Here is a 17,836-nt window from a genome sequence, read left to right as displayed (position 1 = left end):
TTCAGAGATCTGACTACATATATATATATTCTTAAAGCATTTTAACGACATTTTTAATTTTTAGAAAACTAAAATTAAATATAAATTTCAAATTATTATTTGGGAAAACATGTTTCGCTGCAAGCTATTACGCAAAACTACCACAATTATGCATTGAAATTAATAACACTGAAGTGAAATGAAAGTTTTTATATTTGTTTTGAAATCGAAAGAAACCTTTTTCCGGAGGAAGGAAGTAGCCGAAATGTAGTACAAAAATTTATGAAAGCCCTTCCCTTTTGAATTTATTTACTTTATCAGACTAAACATTTGCAGACGAGAATGATTGGATCATTTTTGCCATTTCTATCTTGTGCCTTAAGAGGTATTTATGAGTTAAAAATTTACTATATGTTGAGAACATTTCTTTTTTAGTATAGCTTCGATTTCAGTTTATTATAATATCGAAGATCAAATGAATGAAGTTCGGGTTCTTGGTATGAAATTTTAAATTTTCTCTTTTATTACCATTATTCAACGACGTATAAGAGATAGCATTTTCGTATAGTAGAGTATTTATGGTAAAAACCTAGAGAAAGATTTGAAATTTGCCAATAGTTTATTGCATATATTGTAATTAATTTGCTTCCATCATCAAATTATTATATTTCTAGAGCATTAATAATATATTGTTCAGTTTAAAAAAATATCTTTGCGATAGAGTTCGCATTTTTCTTATATTTCAACATTTGAATTTATAATTCTTATAGCTTTATGAATAAGCTCTGTTTTAAATGTCTTATTTATTTTTATAGTTTTATTTTTAATAATTTTAAAATGTTATTTTTTAAATCTTTTTAGGTCTTAGTTAAATACTGTTAAGAATTTTTAAATGGATATCAACATTCGTTGGGCATTTTTAAAATTATATTTATAATAAGGTGACCATTTTTTTTTTAACCTGAAACCAGGACAACATGAATTTTGACCAGTCACGCTCAAATTTTATAAATTTTTATCAAAAATTCACCCAACGGCCAACCTGTATAACTAAGTAAATTAAAAAAGCTTTTAGATATCAAAAAATGTAGCGTTTATTTAAACACAAGAAATGTGAAAACTAAAATATGATTTTACAATATAAAAATAAAACATAATAAACATAAAATAACATGATAAGCCATACCTAATATAATAACATAATAAAACATAAGGAGTTATTTAATTTTGTTTGTTTTTTATATTTTTCTGAGGAATGAATTGCTTTTAACAAATTTTTGTTTTCCTGTATATTTTCATAGAATTCCATACAGGTTGCATTTAAATTATTTTTGACAATCAACAAGGATTGCGACACCTGACGATATCACATGGAATTATCAGGGTTGCCAGTTCTAATTTTATTATTTTTATTTTATTACTTCTTTTGTTTTAATGTTTTCCAATCTAAAACCAGTACTTTTCGTGTACTGGTTTCGTTTAATGACTAACCAGGACTTATGCCCTGAAAACCAGTACTGTACTGGTAAAATCAGTACGAATGGTCACCTTAATTTATAATGTTTATTATGGCAGATTTTAATCTCAAAATAAGTTTATTACTAAACAAAACTTTCTTACTATTCTGTAAAATTCATATTAACATATAAAATTTTATTATTTCCTGTTTGGATTGTAACAATTGATATGAACCAAATTCATTATATAAATTTATCATTATTATTCTTAAGAATAAAAAAATTATCTTAAAAAGTTTTTATTATTGAGAATTGAAGCGCATATGCTGATAAATTAATTGAAATAATTTAATAAGTTAAAATATTTGTTTCAGTATAAATTGAGATTTGGCTATTTCTAAAGTTGTCTGTAATAATACTTGCATGCTGTATTTTGTAATTAATCAACTACATGGATAAATATTATTTTGCTTACTTATCAAGGATTTTTTTTTTTTTTTTTTGCAATTCTTTGAAGTTTGTTTCTGGGAATTTACTAGTTGTTTAATATTTAACTAATGTATAGCACTGTACAAATTACTTAAACAATTTTCCTATGTATCAGATTTCCTAATTATCATTTGACTTAACCCTAGAATGCTACTCATTCGTCTCTTGGACGAAGTCACTTACAAATGTCTTTCTCTGGGCGCCCCTAAAACAGGAAATGTGACGTACCCCTCAGTACCTTTATGTGACCTTGACTGCTACACGTGCACACATTCCTTGTTATCAAAACTTTTCAGGAAGTGCCACATTTTCAGCAGTGTTCGTCTCGCAGACGAATGGTTAGCAGGCAAGTTAGCGTTTTAGATAAGGACTTAGTTTTATTTCTTTGCTACTGTTAAGATGTCAAAGCGTTTTCGCGGAGAAAATTTTTGGGGTAGGCCTGATGCAATTCGGGAGGTATTAAAAGAACTAAGTGATGAAGAAATTTCTACTTTTTCTGATGAATCGGAAACTGAAGATTACATTGAAGTGGAAAACAGTGATTTCACAGATAGTGACAGAGATGAAATAGAAAATAATTTGCTTGAAAATAAAGTTGAAGAAGAGACAATGCTCGAGAAAAATACAGAAGTTGATAACATGAAGTTGAAATCGAAGTCTAAAAAACGAAAGCACAATGTTCCAGAAACAAGTGATATGGTTGGTAATATTCCAGAGTTTTTTAAGTCCTGCGACAAATCTATTGTATACCCTGGAAAAATTCAGCTCACTGCTAAAGATAAGTCAAAATGGTCGTCTATTCCCAAATCAAGTAATAGAAGGACAGCCTCACGCAACATTATTCATTTCATTCAAGGACCAACGGACTCAGCAAAAGAACTTTTCACACCTTTGGATTCTTTTACTCATTTTTTTACTTCAGAAATATTGGAAATAATTGTTTTTCATACAAATTCTGAAATCAAAAGACAAAAAGAACGCTATGCTGAAAAAAATTCTTCTTTTACGGAAACCTGCATTGATGAAATTAAAGCTTTATTGGGATTATTGGTTTTATCAGCGGCTATGAAAAATAATCATTTAGCAACAAATGAGTTATTTGATACAACATTATGTGGTCAGCGGTACAGAGGTGGAATGAGTGAAGTGAGATTCCGTTTTCTGTTGAACTGCCTTCGTTTTGACTCAAAAGAAACCAGAGAAGAAAGAAAAAAAAAAAGATAAATTTGCACCATTTAGAGAGATTTGGGAAAAATTTATCAGGCGTTGTACAGATTTTTATAAACCAGGATCATATGTTACGGTTGATGAGCAGTTAATAGCATTTCGTGGAAGATGTCCCTTTAAAATGTACATACCAAATAAGCCTGCAAAATATGGCATAAAAATAGTAATGCTCTGCGATGTAGGGACGAACTATATGATTAATGCCATACCTTATTTAGGAAAGAGCGTTGAAACCAAAGGCACTCCATTGGCAAAGTATTTCGTTGAAGAAATAACAAGACCCATTCAAGGGACCAACAGAAATGTTACGATGGACAATTGGTTTACATCGATACCTTTAGCAGATAATCTTTTAAAGAGCCCAATTAATTTATCAATTGTGGGAACTGTAAGAAAAAATAAAAAGGAAATTCCTCCAGAACTTTTACAGTTGCGTTCTAGAAGTGTCGGAACAGGAATGTATTGTTTTGACCAAGCCAAAACTCTACTGTCCTACAAAACAAAGCCAAATAAGTGTGTTATCCTGCTTTCTACATTCCATGAAAAACCATATGTAAGTAAAGAAAGTAAAAAACCTGAAATAATAGAATTCTATAATTCCACAAAAGGAGCTGTTGACACATTGGACCAGATGTGTAGCAACATGTCATGCAGCAGGAAGACACATCGATGGCCTCTTTGTGTATTTTACGATATTATTAATATCAGTTTAGTAAATTCACATGTTTTATATGGCCACAATATGTTTAGAAAATCGGAAAAAGTGATGTCCAGAAAAAAGTTTGCAGTAAAGTTAAGTGAAGATCTTCTTGCTCCATGGATGAAGAAGCGTTTGGATGCGCCTACTTTACCTCGTTCTACAAGAACAATTATTAGCGAACTTTTAAAAATAGACATGGTCTGTGAAACTCCGAAAACAAATGAAAGTAACAAAAGAAAAATTTGTGCATTTTGCCCTTACAAGCTGCGAAGAATGACCCGCTTTTTTTGTCAAAGTTGTACAAGAGCAATGTGCGGAGATCACCGTGCTAATGTTTGTAAAGATTGTTCTGAAAATGAATAAATAATATTTTTTGCTTAAATGAAGTTTAAAAAGCCTAGAAACAGCTACAGGTAGTATATTTTTGTTTTATTTTGACTTTAACTTAGGTTTTAAAAGCGCCTATGCATACTTCGTCTCCCAGACGAATCGTTACCCTTCCCGTGAGTATACTAAAGGGTAGCATTCTAGGGTTAATGGGAAAAGGACGGACATCCAAAATAAAACGAACGGCATAACAAGGTAATACTGAGAGGAATTCTCTTAAATGTTTGTTTGATCATTTTAAATCTGCTTTTAAAGAAAGATGATCTTCATTAAACAATAAATACATAGAGCTTTTGATGAAGAATGGTGATTCTTTGATAAATATTAACACAGTTTCTATCTTTTTTGTGAGTATTTATGCTACTCTCAAAAAGATTTGATTGAATCAAGTGAAAGGAATAAAGTGTAAGAGTAAGAACTAAAATGGTAGTCAATTACTGAACATCTGAAATTTACTATATCTATAAATTACATAGCTACCAAAAAACAATTTTGATAATTAAAAAAAATTAATAAATAAATAGCAGAAATTCTCACAAGACAAGGTATGTTGTCTCATGAGCAATGCTTGAATTTGAAAACTATTTTTAAGCATTTTAAAAGTGCTTGGTTTTTTTGCGGGAAAAAAAAGGCATTTATAAATTTTTTAATTTTCTAGTGAAGTGCTAAAGATATATATATGTATGTATGTAATGATATTTTAAACTCTAATTTCAATTTAATTAATTTCCTTGGTTTTATCTTAATTTAGCCTATAGTAACTTCATTCTAAAATATTCTCTTATTTCGTGATCCAATTCCACTTTCTCTAAATTAATTCAAGAGAGCTTTGTAAAATTGCTGAATAGGCTAAAAGCCTAACTTTCCCACACTCCGTGTGAAGAGCTAGAAGAATGTCCATTAAGCACATTCTTTTTAAAACCTCCCCATGTTTCCCCTGCCTTGTCAACGTGTGTAGCAAAAATTGCTGTCGAAATCTTAATAATATATTAGCACTGTAAAGAAATATTTTACCTATCAAAATCTCAGGTTATATAAGACCAGGGATAAAATGTTCAAGAGCTTTGCCTTCATTCCTTTTTCTGTGTTGTGTGTTTCTCTTCGCTCCTGCTTGTACATAATGCCTTCTTCTACAAAATGAATTAAAATGATATCACGAAATCGAAAGTCTTTTTACTGTCTTTAAAACTGTATCCTGCTTCACATAAAATAATGCTTATATATATATATGTGTGTGTGTGTGTGTGTGTGTGTGTGTGTGTGTGTGTGTGTGTGTGTGTGTGTGTGTGTGTGTGTGTGTGTGTGTGTGTGTGTGTGTGTGTGTGTGTGTGTGTGTGTGTGTGTGTGTGTGTGTGTGTGTGTGTGTGTGTGTGTGTGTGTGTGTGTGTGTGTGTGTGTGTGTGTGTGTGTGTGTGTGTGTGTGTGTGTGTGTGTGTGTGTGTGTGTGTGTGTGTGTGTGTGTGTGTGTGTGTGTGTGTGTGTGTGTGTGTGTGTGTGTGTGTGTGTGTGTGTGTGTGTGTGTGTGTGTGTGTGTGTGTGTGTGTGTGTGTGTGTGTGTGTGTGTGTGTGTGTGTGTGTGTGTGTGTGTGTGTGTGTGTGTGTGTGTGTGTGTGTGTGTGTGTGTGTGTGTGTGTGTGTGTGTGTGTGTGTGTGTGTATTGTTTTCCTAGATACTGAATAAATTAAATTGAAAGCATAGTCATACAACTTTGTTTATAGGATTATCAAGAATGGAAATCGATAAAAGGCAAGAATTCGGGAAAGTAATCCAGGAAGAGATAGTTTGAGAGATGTTAGCATATGTCAAAATAATGCCTTTTCTCTGTTCCCTCTTTCTTCAACTGCAGGCACTATCTCATAGGAATAATGATTATCCCAAATAGGTAGTGCAAAGCTACTGATTCTGTCAAACTTGCTATGACTTGAAAAATGTTTAGACTTCATTAATTTTTGATGTTTTAGATAGTAAAGAATTAATTGAATTTATGCCTGATGAGTTTATGTTCAACTTTTTCTGGATTATTGATAGAAGTGGCTATAAGAATCATGATTTGCTCATAGAGAATTTGCCCCATAGAGAATCATGATTTGCTCAACTGGAAAGGGAGGAGTGTGAATTCATCCTATCAAACTGTCTTTATTTATCATCTTGTTGAAATAGCCTGTTGTATGAATAGGCTATTTCAACAAATGTTTAGATTTTTTTTATGTAGTTTTTTATTCTATATTGTGCTTATTTCAAAAGAAATAATTGCTCTCTCCTTTGAAAAAAGTTTGCCTCAAATCGTACATTCTTTTCATTAATTAGAGCTATTTTAAATTACCCAAGCTCAAATAAATAGAATATGACAATCAAATTATAAATTTTATTTAATTACAATAATGTGTTTTATTTTTATATCTCATTTTAAATGACATTTTAGATATTTTTCTTCTTTAACTGTAAAAGTTTTGCTGGTAAAAATATCAAAACTTGTGCATTTCATTTTTACAAAAAAAAAAAAAAAAAAAAAAAAGAAATCTAAAAATTATACAAATAGTACAAATGGTTTGATATATTTTGATTTGCCAGATTTCTATCATTAAAATTATTTACTTAATTAAAATTATTTCAGAAGAGCTGAATGTAGTATGCAGGAATTCAGATGTTTATCCTGTAAAACGTATGGTTGTTCCAAAAGATAAAGTTTCTTGGAGTGTTCCATGGCCAGATTATGCTCCACCAAATTATTCAGCTCCTCATCTAAGCAATGCATCATGGGCTGATCCCGACATTACTGAGTAATTTGGTTTTCTTAAAATATTTTATAAATCTTTTTAACAATAATTTATAACAACTACATCTGAAAGTAAGAAGATACCAGAATTATGAATTATATCGATTTTATTTCCATTTTCTAATTTCTTCAATCTGCAGTCTTTTTATATTTCTGCTGTATTAATTGAAATTATAGTGAATTTCCATCTATGGATTATTTTAGATATCTTATTGACAGAAATGGATATTTTTATAGGATATGTTCAGATCTTATAAGCACCTAGTAAAAGGGACAATTTCTACTTCTCAATTTTTGGGAAGAATATAATGAAATGCAATTATATGTTTAATTTACTGTATCAAACCAGTGAAAATGGTCTTCCCAAAACTTTCTTGCATACTCTTTAATAAAGGTGTTTTCCCAGAGAACGCCTTGTGTGGTTATTGGCATACAATAGTTACAAGATGTTAACTTTTGGTGTGCTTTTGGCATTTTTACTAGATTTATCTTGTGATCCCTAACATGCAGTTAATATTATTCGAAAATTAAGTTTATGTTTTAGATGCATTTCTCTCAACCGAGTGAAACAAAAATTTGATACAAAACTACACTTTCTTTCACAAAATCATATACTAAATTTTATATATTTAAGTCATTGTGTTTTTGAGTTATCACATTTGCATGCTCCTGAAAGTACAGACCAACAAATATTCAACACTGTATTAGATTTGACTCAAAATTTGATAAGTGTCTGAAGTGTAGATGTTGAAACTGTGTACCGGATTTTATCATCTAGCTCTCTTTGTTTTGCAGTTTTTGTATTAACTTTTATTTAAACAGCTGAATAGATAGTCAGAATTCTTCTGAATAGAATTTGATAGAAACCTGCAAATTTGGTGCAAATACTGTATACTAAATTTCATACATCTAGCTCAAAGCATTTTTGAGTTATCTTTGTCACAGACAGATATTTTCGAAAAATGTGTTTTTTAAACTTGCAAGAGGTCTGAAACGTAGAGATTCACCAAAATATCGAGCTTGAAATTTTTTTAATGATTACAATACTTTCTCCGTACTGCATATATGAAAAAGTAAAGCAAAAGGGTAGCAATAGTGGTTTCTTATTATTAGTTTGAAATTTTTCAACTGAACAAAGGTAAAACTTAGTAATGTGCTCTGTTCTTCCAAAAGATTGATACACTGAAATTATAAATTTGGAGTTTGTATTTTCTCTATTGTAACTGACATTCATAAAAATTCTGCTAATTTTTTTTTTCTAAAAATTTGTAAATATTTTTAAAGTAACAAAATATTTATCCATCAATAAAATGGTAAATTTTTTTAACTATAATAGATTTAGAAAATTTTTTGACTTACCTGAGCTTTTATTTTGCTTATAAATTTTGTTTAGTATTATACAAAACAGTACTATCAGAACAACAGTAGTACTTAAAGTCAGTATATTAAATTGACTCAAAGTTTGTATAGAAATTAATTTATTCTATGCCATTAAGCTGATTGCATATGAGATTACAGATTAATGAAGCTTTTTAAATTACGTTTATGTAGAACATTAGCGAATTGCAAAACCTTTATATTCCCTCTTCTCTCAGATTCTTATTCACAAAATTATTTAAGTAAATGTTGAAATGTAAGACATTTTCGTTAAATTTTACTGGATAATTCTTTTAAATCTATTTTATCACATATTAACCTTTAAGAACATGGACAGTATACTGTGTACATCACTCAGTGAAAAGATTACTTTTTAAGAAATTAGTTTTATTAGTTCATTTTAATTGAGCTAGTTTTTTGTCAAATTCATTTTTATTATTTCAATGAAATTGGCATACATAGCATTGAACAAAATTTTTAATAAATTTTGATATTTAAACTTTCAAATGTACTGCCATATAGAATTTGTTGTTATGCTACTCCAGCCAACCATGGCTCGAAAGGTTAATAATTTATTTACTTATTATTTTTTTTGATTTTGTGGTCACAATAATTTTTCTTGGGGGGGGGGGGAGGAAAGAGATTAGACGGTATTAGAAAACATATTTTTGGAAAGCCAATTGCAATCAAAACAAAAGAAAGGAAACATATTTGCACATTTATGAGTTGCTAAATTAATAGAAATTACTCAAAAAACAAGTTTTATGCAGCTGTATTTTTCAAAATATTGTGATATTTAGAGAGTAGAATAAAATGTTTGCTATGTTCTGTTTGTGGAGAAGAATTAATTTTAAGCATTTTTTAAAATTATATTTGTTTAAAGAATATGAAAACTGTCAGTAAAATTTTGTTGTTATTTTAATATTCTCTAAAACACTAGGATTTTTTAATATTTAATTCTTTATTTTTAAAACCAGGCTATTAGTTTTTATGAAACGTTTAATCAAACTATTTTTTAAGCTAAGCATTTAAATAATATTGATAATTTTCTACCAATTTTATATTACAGTGCAAAATTCAAACCTAAATGGAATGAAGATGATGATGGGATTGATAGAAGAAGTTACGATCAAAATGAAACTATCAAATATAACGTTATTGATGGCTGTCCTCTGAATACTAAGGGTCGTACCGGTCTTTCAGGACGAGGCAGATTAGGTCGTTGGGGGCCTAATCATGCTGGAGATGCAATTGTTACACGGTATGAAGTTACTTTCTGTTTTTATAGTTTACTTGGTATTTATTTATTATAATTTACTTGGTATTTGTGCGGTTTTTTTTGTGATTTTTCTTGTTATAGCTGATAGTTATAGTGAAGGAATGTTCTTTAAGAGAGCCAAGGCTGTAGGCTATGATCCCTATTGAAATTTTTCTTTAATTACATGACAAATATATATTGATTGCATTGATTATTAGTTGTTTATGAGAGATAGGAGTAGAATTTGAGGATGTAAGGAAAAACGTTTTAAGGGGAGGTGAATTAATGAAAAGAATGCTTAAAATATGTTGGTGTATTAATAAGGGAGAGTGGTCAATTTCACTGCGTGGGTTGGTATAAGAATCTTCATTCTTTTTGTACAGCTGCTTTGTTAGTTCTTCAGCAAGATAAGAATTTTGGTAGCAGTGGCTTTTTTTCCCTGCATTTTAATTGCATTTGTTTATTGTTCGTTTTTAACTTTTTCCTAAATTTTTTTTATATATATTTCTTTGAGTATTTTAAAAACTAAATTTTTACTTCTTGTTTCCATTTAAGCGTGTCTGATTTGTTATCGAAGATTAAAAGTTTTGGTCTTTGTATGGCATGCATATATACTACTGTCGATTTACAAAAGTTAGTTCTCGAAAAATTATATAAATTAAAATGATCTGATTTGACTCCTTTATACCACTTTGAAATATACAAATGTAATAAGTTTTAGAAGGATTTAGAGAATGTGTGCGGGTTGAGGTTCGAACTCGCAATGTTAGGGTTCATAGCCGAGTAACATAACCACTAGACAAAAGAGTACTCTCATCTCCGGAAGTTGTTATCTGGCTTATAATGTTACCACTACAAATGTATTTATAAGTAATCATTCACTAATTTAGGCAAAGTTGTGTATTTATTTTTCATTTAAGAAAAATAGAATTTTTATCTACTTATATTATCATTTGTCAGTCAGATATCTTTTATTCTTGTTGATATATCTGTTAATTTCTGATCTTTAGAGATTATCTTTTCTGTTAATTTTTAGGGATATAGCAGGAACTGCTTTAATGAAATCCACAATCAAGCATTATTTTAATTGCTATCAGATAGCAATAAATTTCTTGATTTGGAGCCAAGCTGCCTCTTTCCTTATTTTAAACTTCTTTCAACTCGCAAACCACTTTTAATAAATCAGTTCTTTAGCTGTTGCATGTCATTGAACACATAACAAAACCCTGAAGCTGGAATATATTGATATAAGATGAAATATATTATATTAACTATTATATAATTCAGTAAAATAAATAAATAAATAATTGAAAACTATAAGGATCTTATGCGTTTTTGTTGTTTGTTATTCCTGTTATTTGAATCAATGTTATTTCAACAAACTGTGGTATTTATTTTTAGAATTCCAAATATTTTGGAAATTTTATGCATTTTAATGATATCAAGCTTCAACATCATTCCTCTTAGACAATTTGAAAAAAGCAATTATCTTAAGCATAATCAATTGTATTTATTTATTATTTTATTGTATTAAGATAAAGAAATTAAGACTTTTTCTATTAATGTCTGTACTAATGGCACATTAAATCATCTAAATATATTTTTATTTATGAATAACAGTTTATGTTATTCTCTTAAACAGCATATGATAACACATATTAAATATTTATGGTAATAAAGCTCTTTATATATATATTTGACCTTGCTTTTCCTTTTATAATAATTTTATTTATTATTTCTATTATAATTATGTGGTTTTATACAATTTTTTTTAGAGTTTTGCACATAATTTTTGTTTTTTCAGTGCTTGATATATATATATATATATATATATATATATATATATATATATATATATATATATATATATATATATATATATATATATATATATATATATATATATATATATAATGACATAATTTTATATAAAGATTATTATATTTTATTATATCCTTTTAATGCATGTATTCTGTTTGTCTATGTATAAATATTTATACACCATTTTTCATTTGTATTTGTCTTTTTTGCGATTTTAAATGCTCAGATGAGGATAGTTATATTTTTAAATAGTAATCTCCACATCAAAATATTGATTATAGCAAGAACAGAGTATTAGAGTTTAATTACATATAGTTTAAAATTTTTGATTAACATAATTTATCCATTACATATGTTATAAATTACAAATACTGATGGGAAAATGACTTGTTTGTTGAAAATCAGTTGAGGCGGAATTTCATTTTGGAATTTTGGGTGAGATATTTGTTTTGTTTTTTAATCTAAAGATTCTAAGGTTACACTATTGTTATATATAAAAATATATAATGCAAAGAAATTAGAAATAATGAAGGTGATTTAATATTCATGGAACAAATGTTAAGGGGTCAAAAAATACATAATTTTTTTTTTAATTGGAATGTAATAACACTTATAATATATACAATAATTAAAATAAGAAAAAAGAATGAAAGGAAATAATAAAACATTAGTAACAGCTTGCTAGATCTTTAAACAAATGATTTTAAAATAACACTTGTAATAGTTGTTTAAAATTTAATCCATGAACAATAATAATATATGTTTACTCTTTCAATTGTTTGCTATTTATCATAAACATTGTCATAAAAAAACAATTGTCAATAATCCTCTAAACTACCAATTTATTTGTTTTCATGTCTCTTTCTATATGTCTCATTGTGTTACTTGGGTGCATAATATTTGTATAAAATTATTAATTATAGTGGACTTAACTGTATTTTTTAAAAAAATTTCTCAATGAATTCTGAAATGTATAGTAAATGTGTAAAAATGTTTTAAAATTAATGGGTCTGAAATTCATTGAATTAAGCAATTTCTTCTTGTAATTTATTTATCATATCAGTTTAAAAATTGTATGGAATCCTGAATTAATATAATTAAATGGAAAGAATCCTTTCTTATATTATAACAATGATACTTATATTTTTAGTTCTTCTTTAGATGGAAATATTTGAATGGTGTGAAGCAACTTGATGCAGAAAGTGGCCTTCCAATTCTACAATTTATTGCTATCTTGCGTAAGGATTGCAATAAATGGGCTATCCCTGGTGTGAGTTAGTATTCACTTTAGACACAAATCATCACTTAAAAATCTGCAATATTATTTTCATCAACTTTGAAATGAATTAAATTCATCTTCTTAATTGCTGTTGAGTAGTTGTGAGTTCTTTTAAGAGAATTTCAAAGTATCTATTGATTAAACTTACTGTGGTTATATGCATTTGATTCATGGTGCACATATTGTTTTATGCATATTGCTATCTATACACAAATATTTTGAATGATAGTACATATCTTAAGATAAAATGTTTCCCATTTAAAAGTTAATGTTTATAGTTTGTCTGTTAATATTTTAATATTCAACCATATTTTTATAGTAAAAAAAATGGGCATAACATTTCTTTATTATGTTTAGAAATAGTATTCTTGTGGTATAAAATATATATTCATGGAACATGCAAATTCATCCATTTTGATTATGAAATGTCTGTGGGATGTAAAATCATAAGATCTATAAAAGCCTTGTTTTTTTTCTTCTGTATTTCTTTAAAGTTAAAATTTGTAAGTGATTTTGGAAAAATCATTTAATTATTTGATTGCTATTTTTTGTAAAGTCAAAACCACTAAGAGTCAGTGTGTATTTCAGTGTACATTTGAAATTTGAATACATTTAAGAATGAAAATATATGCCTTTATAAAAGTTTGCATTTAATGAGGAAAAACTATTCTAAATGAAATATTTTTAATGTTAAACATTATTTTATAGCATTTTTAAGGGAAAAAATATATACACAGAGAAATTATTATAATAATGGTAGATGAAATTAATTTTTAAGACTCTGTGATTCTTTCTTTAAAAATCTGTTATGTCTGTTATCAGGATGCTCAAAAATGAAGGGATCTAGACAAATGAAATTTCTAATAACTGGACAGAATATTTAATTGAAATACATTTTGTATTATTCACCCTAAGATAAATCTCAATGTATAATTTTCCATATTTATGAGAATGGTTTTGGCATGCCATATATTTGTTTCCATTCATGTTTAAAAACTACATATTCATTTTCTATTTTATTTGCTTGTTCAAAAGTGTCTGCTCATATTTAACAAAAATTTAACAACGTTTTAGTTTTTGCAATTATTTTCTTTTATATTCAAGACTCCATCCTGCAAAAATATTAAATTACATTTATTTGCATTTTACAATAATAATAATTAAAAGTAGTTTTTTAGATAAAAGATTGAAAATAGTTCAAGGATTAAACTGATGTTAGTTTTTAAGTTATTTTTGGAATTTCCACATTATGATTTTTGCTTTGAGTAAGGGTTTTGTAGCTGTTGCCAGCAAGTATAAAAAAGAAAGAAAAAAATAATTACAAACAATTTGGTAGAAAAACTAGTTTTGAATTCCTTTAAAGCATTTTTTATGGATGCCAATTAAGAATATATAAATGCCTGTGTAGAATAAGTTTTGACTTTTTGCTGTAATTGATTTCTTTAATTGAAAGTAGATGGGAAATTAAAGTAAGAACACTCCCAGTTTTTAAGCTAATTAGAAAATGTATATTGATTTGTTGTCAGATCTATTTGTGTATTGAGAGAATTTTAAATATGTATTATTTCTTTTTAATGTTCAATGAAATATGGAATATGTGTCATTCAGCCTTCAGTGTGCAGAAGTTATAGGATTCTTTATTTTTCTATTTTAAAATTTCGATATGTACATATGTTTCTTTTTTCACACAGGGTTTTGTAGATCCTAAGGAAGCATCATCTTCTGCTGTGTTGCGAGAACTATTTGAAGAAGCTATTAATATTAAAAAGTTGTCAGATGAAGTTCAGATGGCTCTGAAAGAATTTTTCAAAAATGGTAGACAGGTACATATCATTTTGTGATTTCTTGGTTATATATTTATATAAATAAAATTTATAAATATTTTGCATGTTGTAGATATTTAATTTTGTCATAAGGAAGGCCTTAGTAAAGGCGTCGGTAATTAATTTTAATAGGTTTTTTTTTCATTCTCAATTTATATATATAAAAAATATTCTTATATAGAAAATATTATTTTATCATTAATTGTGTAATTTTTATTGAATTAAAGTATTAAAGATATTTTAAATCATTTTATTTTTTGTATCTGAGTTGCCGCTTGTAATGTTTGGATAAATTTTGTATCGTTTTTTAGAAATTGTTAAGAAAAGTATGGAGAATATAAGCTTATAATAAGCATTATTATTTATAGCTAATACGGAAGTTAAAAAATTTTTTGGTGTACTCTTTTTCTGTAATTACAAGATTGAAAGTGTTTAATACATTTGCTATTCTGATTTTAATTAAAATTAGATTAGTTGATGCTAATTGGATTTTTAAAAAAAAACATTTATTACATGCATAATGGTAGATTACAAAGCTAAGATTGGATGTGGAAATATTTCCACCCCAAAAGATAATTAGTATGTTTATTTATTAGTAAATAATACAAATTAACTGTTACATGTTAATATAATTTAAAGTGTCAAAAATAATATTTCTTGTCAAGTTTTATATATAGTAGGATTGTATTTGAAATATCATGGGATATTTCCTTCTGACGAATGATGATTCATGGTGCTACCCATATTATTAATTTTAATGTTGCTGATAGTTTTTTCTTTCTTTGAGTTATACTTAACTATTTTATTTTATATATTTGAATAATATATAATAACCTTTTTGTATTTTGAGTTAATGAATGTGCTTTATATTTTTCTTTAACTTTATAGAAATGTATTTTTTAATAATTTAAATATTCAGTTTTAATATCATTTTTTTCAATGTTTGAATTATTATGTTTTAAACTTTTAAAAGTTGTAATTTAGTTCAGGTTATTGTGAAAGGGATATCATAGCCATGGAATTTCATGGTAATATGTAAAAAAATAAAATTGTTAGAACTTGAAGACTTTTTTGACCAAATAAATATTAGTAAATAATGAGAATATATAAAAATCCACTTGCTTCTACAGGTATAAATGTATATATGTATTAAATTTCAGTTTAGATTCAGTATTTCGTAATTTAGTATAGTCAAACCTCGCTTATCCAGCATCTTGCATAACCAGCAAAATAAAATTTTAATTAGTGTCTCCCTTAATGAGCGATGTTTCACAGATAGAGAGGCGAGAAAATACTATGACGTCACATGCTCGCTTGGCCTGTGGCAGTCTGTGTTGAGTGCTTGTTTGAAGAGAACCTTTATATCTATATAAGTTCTCCTTATGTCTTAGTTATATACGTTTTGACTAACGTGATTTCGAGAGCTTTAAGCAAATGTTATGCTAAAAAAATGTTAGCCAGAGCTATGGAGGAGCTTATAGAGCTGCTTCCAGTGTCAAAGCAAAGAGTTGAGGATGAGATTTGGTCAAGATAGAAGAAGATAGTAGCTTCAGTAGAGCAACTACCTTTCAGTGAAATAATGGAGGTGCTGAAAGCATGGAAAATTATTTCATTGTATGTTTAGAAGCATTATCCTGATAAGGCAGAAGCTGTGCTTGCTGCAAATTCATTTAATGACAAAACTGTATTTCATTTTCATCAAAATGTTGAAGTGCAGCCAAAGGCAAATGTTTTCTGAAATTTTTCTTCTTAAAAATGCATGCATTATAAATAATTAATTGTATTATTATAAATTTGTTTAAATTCAATACACTACTCTATTTTACACAGATTCCTATGGGGGAAAAATTTGTTTCCCTTAACAAATGTTTTGCATTATGAGTAAGATTCAGGAGTGAATTATGCTTACGAAGCGAGGTCACACTGTATACTGGTTGCTGTTTATATAAACTAAATTTTGCTGTTAAAATTTATTTCTTTTAATACATAAAGTTCATATTCATTAGTATTTATTATAATGTTATGATTCATTCAATAGCTTTTCTCATAGTGTCAATTTGAATTTTCCTGTCATATAGATTTTGCTTCATCACAATTTTTTCTTTAGGTCTACAGAGGATATGTGGATGATCCTAGGAATACAGATAATGCCTGGATTGAAACTACTGCAATAAATTTCCATGATGACAGTGGACAACACACAGAAAATATTTCTTTAGATGCTCGGGATGATGCAGCAGATGTTAAATGGATAGATATAATTAAAGAAATGGATATTTACCCTCCTCATTATGCAATTATTGAACACTTGAGAAACTTGCATTTTCCAAAAACTAAGTAATAGTTTAAAATCATAACATTTTGGAGGAAAAAAAACCCGAATGCTTTATGTTTAGTCAGTATATTTATAAGTTTCAGTCAAAACGAGCTTCGTTTTTAGCCATACTGCAAAATGTTAATATTTCTAGAATCATTTTTTTCCAAATGATTTAATTATTTTGAAAATTTTTCCAAAGAAAAAGAAGAGTTTTGGTCTTTTACTCAAAATAACTGTTCTTGTGTTAAAAAAAAATTCTGCAATATCAGACTTACTCTTTCCATTTTCTTTCTCTTTTTTGATTATTTGCTTTTATTTAGCTTGATTTATCTCATATTTGTAAAAATGATTTTTAATGATTGTTTCCAACATTGCTGGTGTGTCAGAGTTTTGAAATTTTGTATACTTTGTGTTTTCTATAAAAATAAAATATTTTAATTTTTTAGAAACTATTTTCAGTTAATCATTTATTTTATTCACACAAGTGGAACACTTAAAAATAAGTTGGAGGAAAAAATGGTTGATAATATTTCTAATAAGATTATTGATAACATATTATAGTATAATATAAAAATATTTATAATAAATTAAAGACTAATAAACAGAAATTGTAAAAATAATGGTTAAATTTTAGTATATTAACATTGTTTTTAATCAATAAAAAAATGAAATTGGTTGTTTCGTTGCAAAATTCTTAGCAAATATAAAATATATATTCAGTAGTTTGCCGCCATTTGTGTGTTGGCTATACTAATTGTTTCAGATTGTCAATTGCTTAAAATCTAAAATTAGTGTGCTGAAATTTCACAATGAAATATAGAAGCTTGAAATAATTTGGATAGTAATAAATACTAGTTTTCAGTTTAAAGGAACTGAACTCCTTAATTTTTTAAGAATGAAATACTTGAACTCTTCGAAACAGTGCAGAAGGACACATTTTAAAAAT

The 17,836-nt window shown here is 27.6% G+C and overlaps 1 protein-coding gene across 4 annotated transcripts; it reads left to right on the top strand.

Annotated features, from left to right (window-relative positions):
- The first annotated feature begins 193 nt into the window (after positions 1 to 193).
- LOC129956965 (ADP-ribose pyrophosphatase, mitochondrial-like) lies at positions 194 to 17,342 on the top strand. Of its 4 annotated transcripts, none has more exons than XM_056069032.1 (6): positions 194 to 364; positions 6,857 to 7,019; positions 9,462 to 9,653; positions 12,633 to 12,741; positions 14,442 to 14,573; positions 16,681 to 17,342. In XM_056069032.1, the coding sequence occupies exons 1-6, from the start codon at positions 322 to 324 to the stop codon at positions 16,912 to 16,914; spliced, it is 873 nt and encodes a 290-aa protein (XP_055925007.1). In that variant the 5' UTR covers positions 194 to 321; the 3' UTR covers positions 16,915 to 17,342. The 4 variants fall into 4 exon arrangements, with proteins under 4 accessions (XP_055925007.1, XP_055925006.1, XP_055925008.1 ...); XM_056069031.1 differs by having other exon boundaries at positions 6,854 to 7,019; XM_056069033.1 differs by having other exon boundaries at positions 336 to 476; positions 6,854 to 7,019.
- Positions 17,343 to 17,836: the final 494 nt, after the last annotated feature.

Source organism: Argiope bruennichi, chromosome 11 (genome assembly GCF_947563725.1).
Source record: "Argiope bruennichi chromosome 11, qqArgBrue1.1, whole genome shotgun sequence".
NCBI lineage: Eukaryota > Metazoa > Arthropoda > Arachnida > Araneae > Araneidae > Argiope > Argiope bruennichi.
Note: the sequence above shows the minus strand (reverse complement) of the source record. Positions and strands in the feature narration are given on the sequence as shown.

Excerpts from the sequence above, each read along its gene's own strand:
- LOC129956965 (XM_056069031.1), top strand. The coding sequence starts at position 322 with ATGATTGGATCATTTTTGCCATTTCTATCTTGTGCCTTAAGAG. Across the intron at positions 365-6,853 it reads TCTATCTTGTGCCTTAAGAG|AAGAGCTGAATGTAGTATGC; the intron begins GTATTTATGAGT and ends AAATTATTTCAG. Across the intron at positions 9,654-12,632 it reads GGAGATGCAATTGTTACACG|ATGGAAATATTTGAATGGTG; the intron begins GTATGAAGTTAC and ends GTTCTTCTTTAG.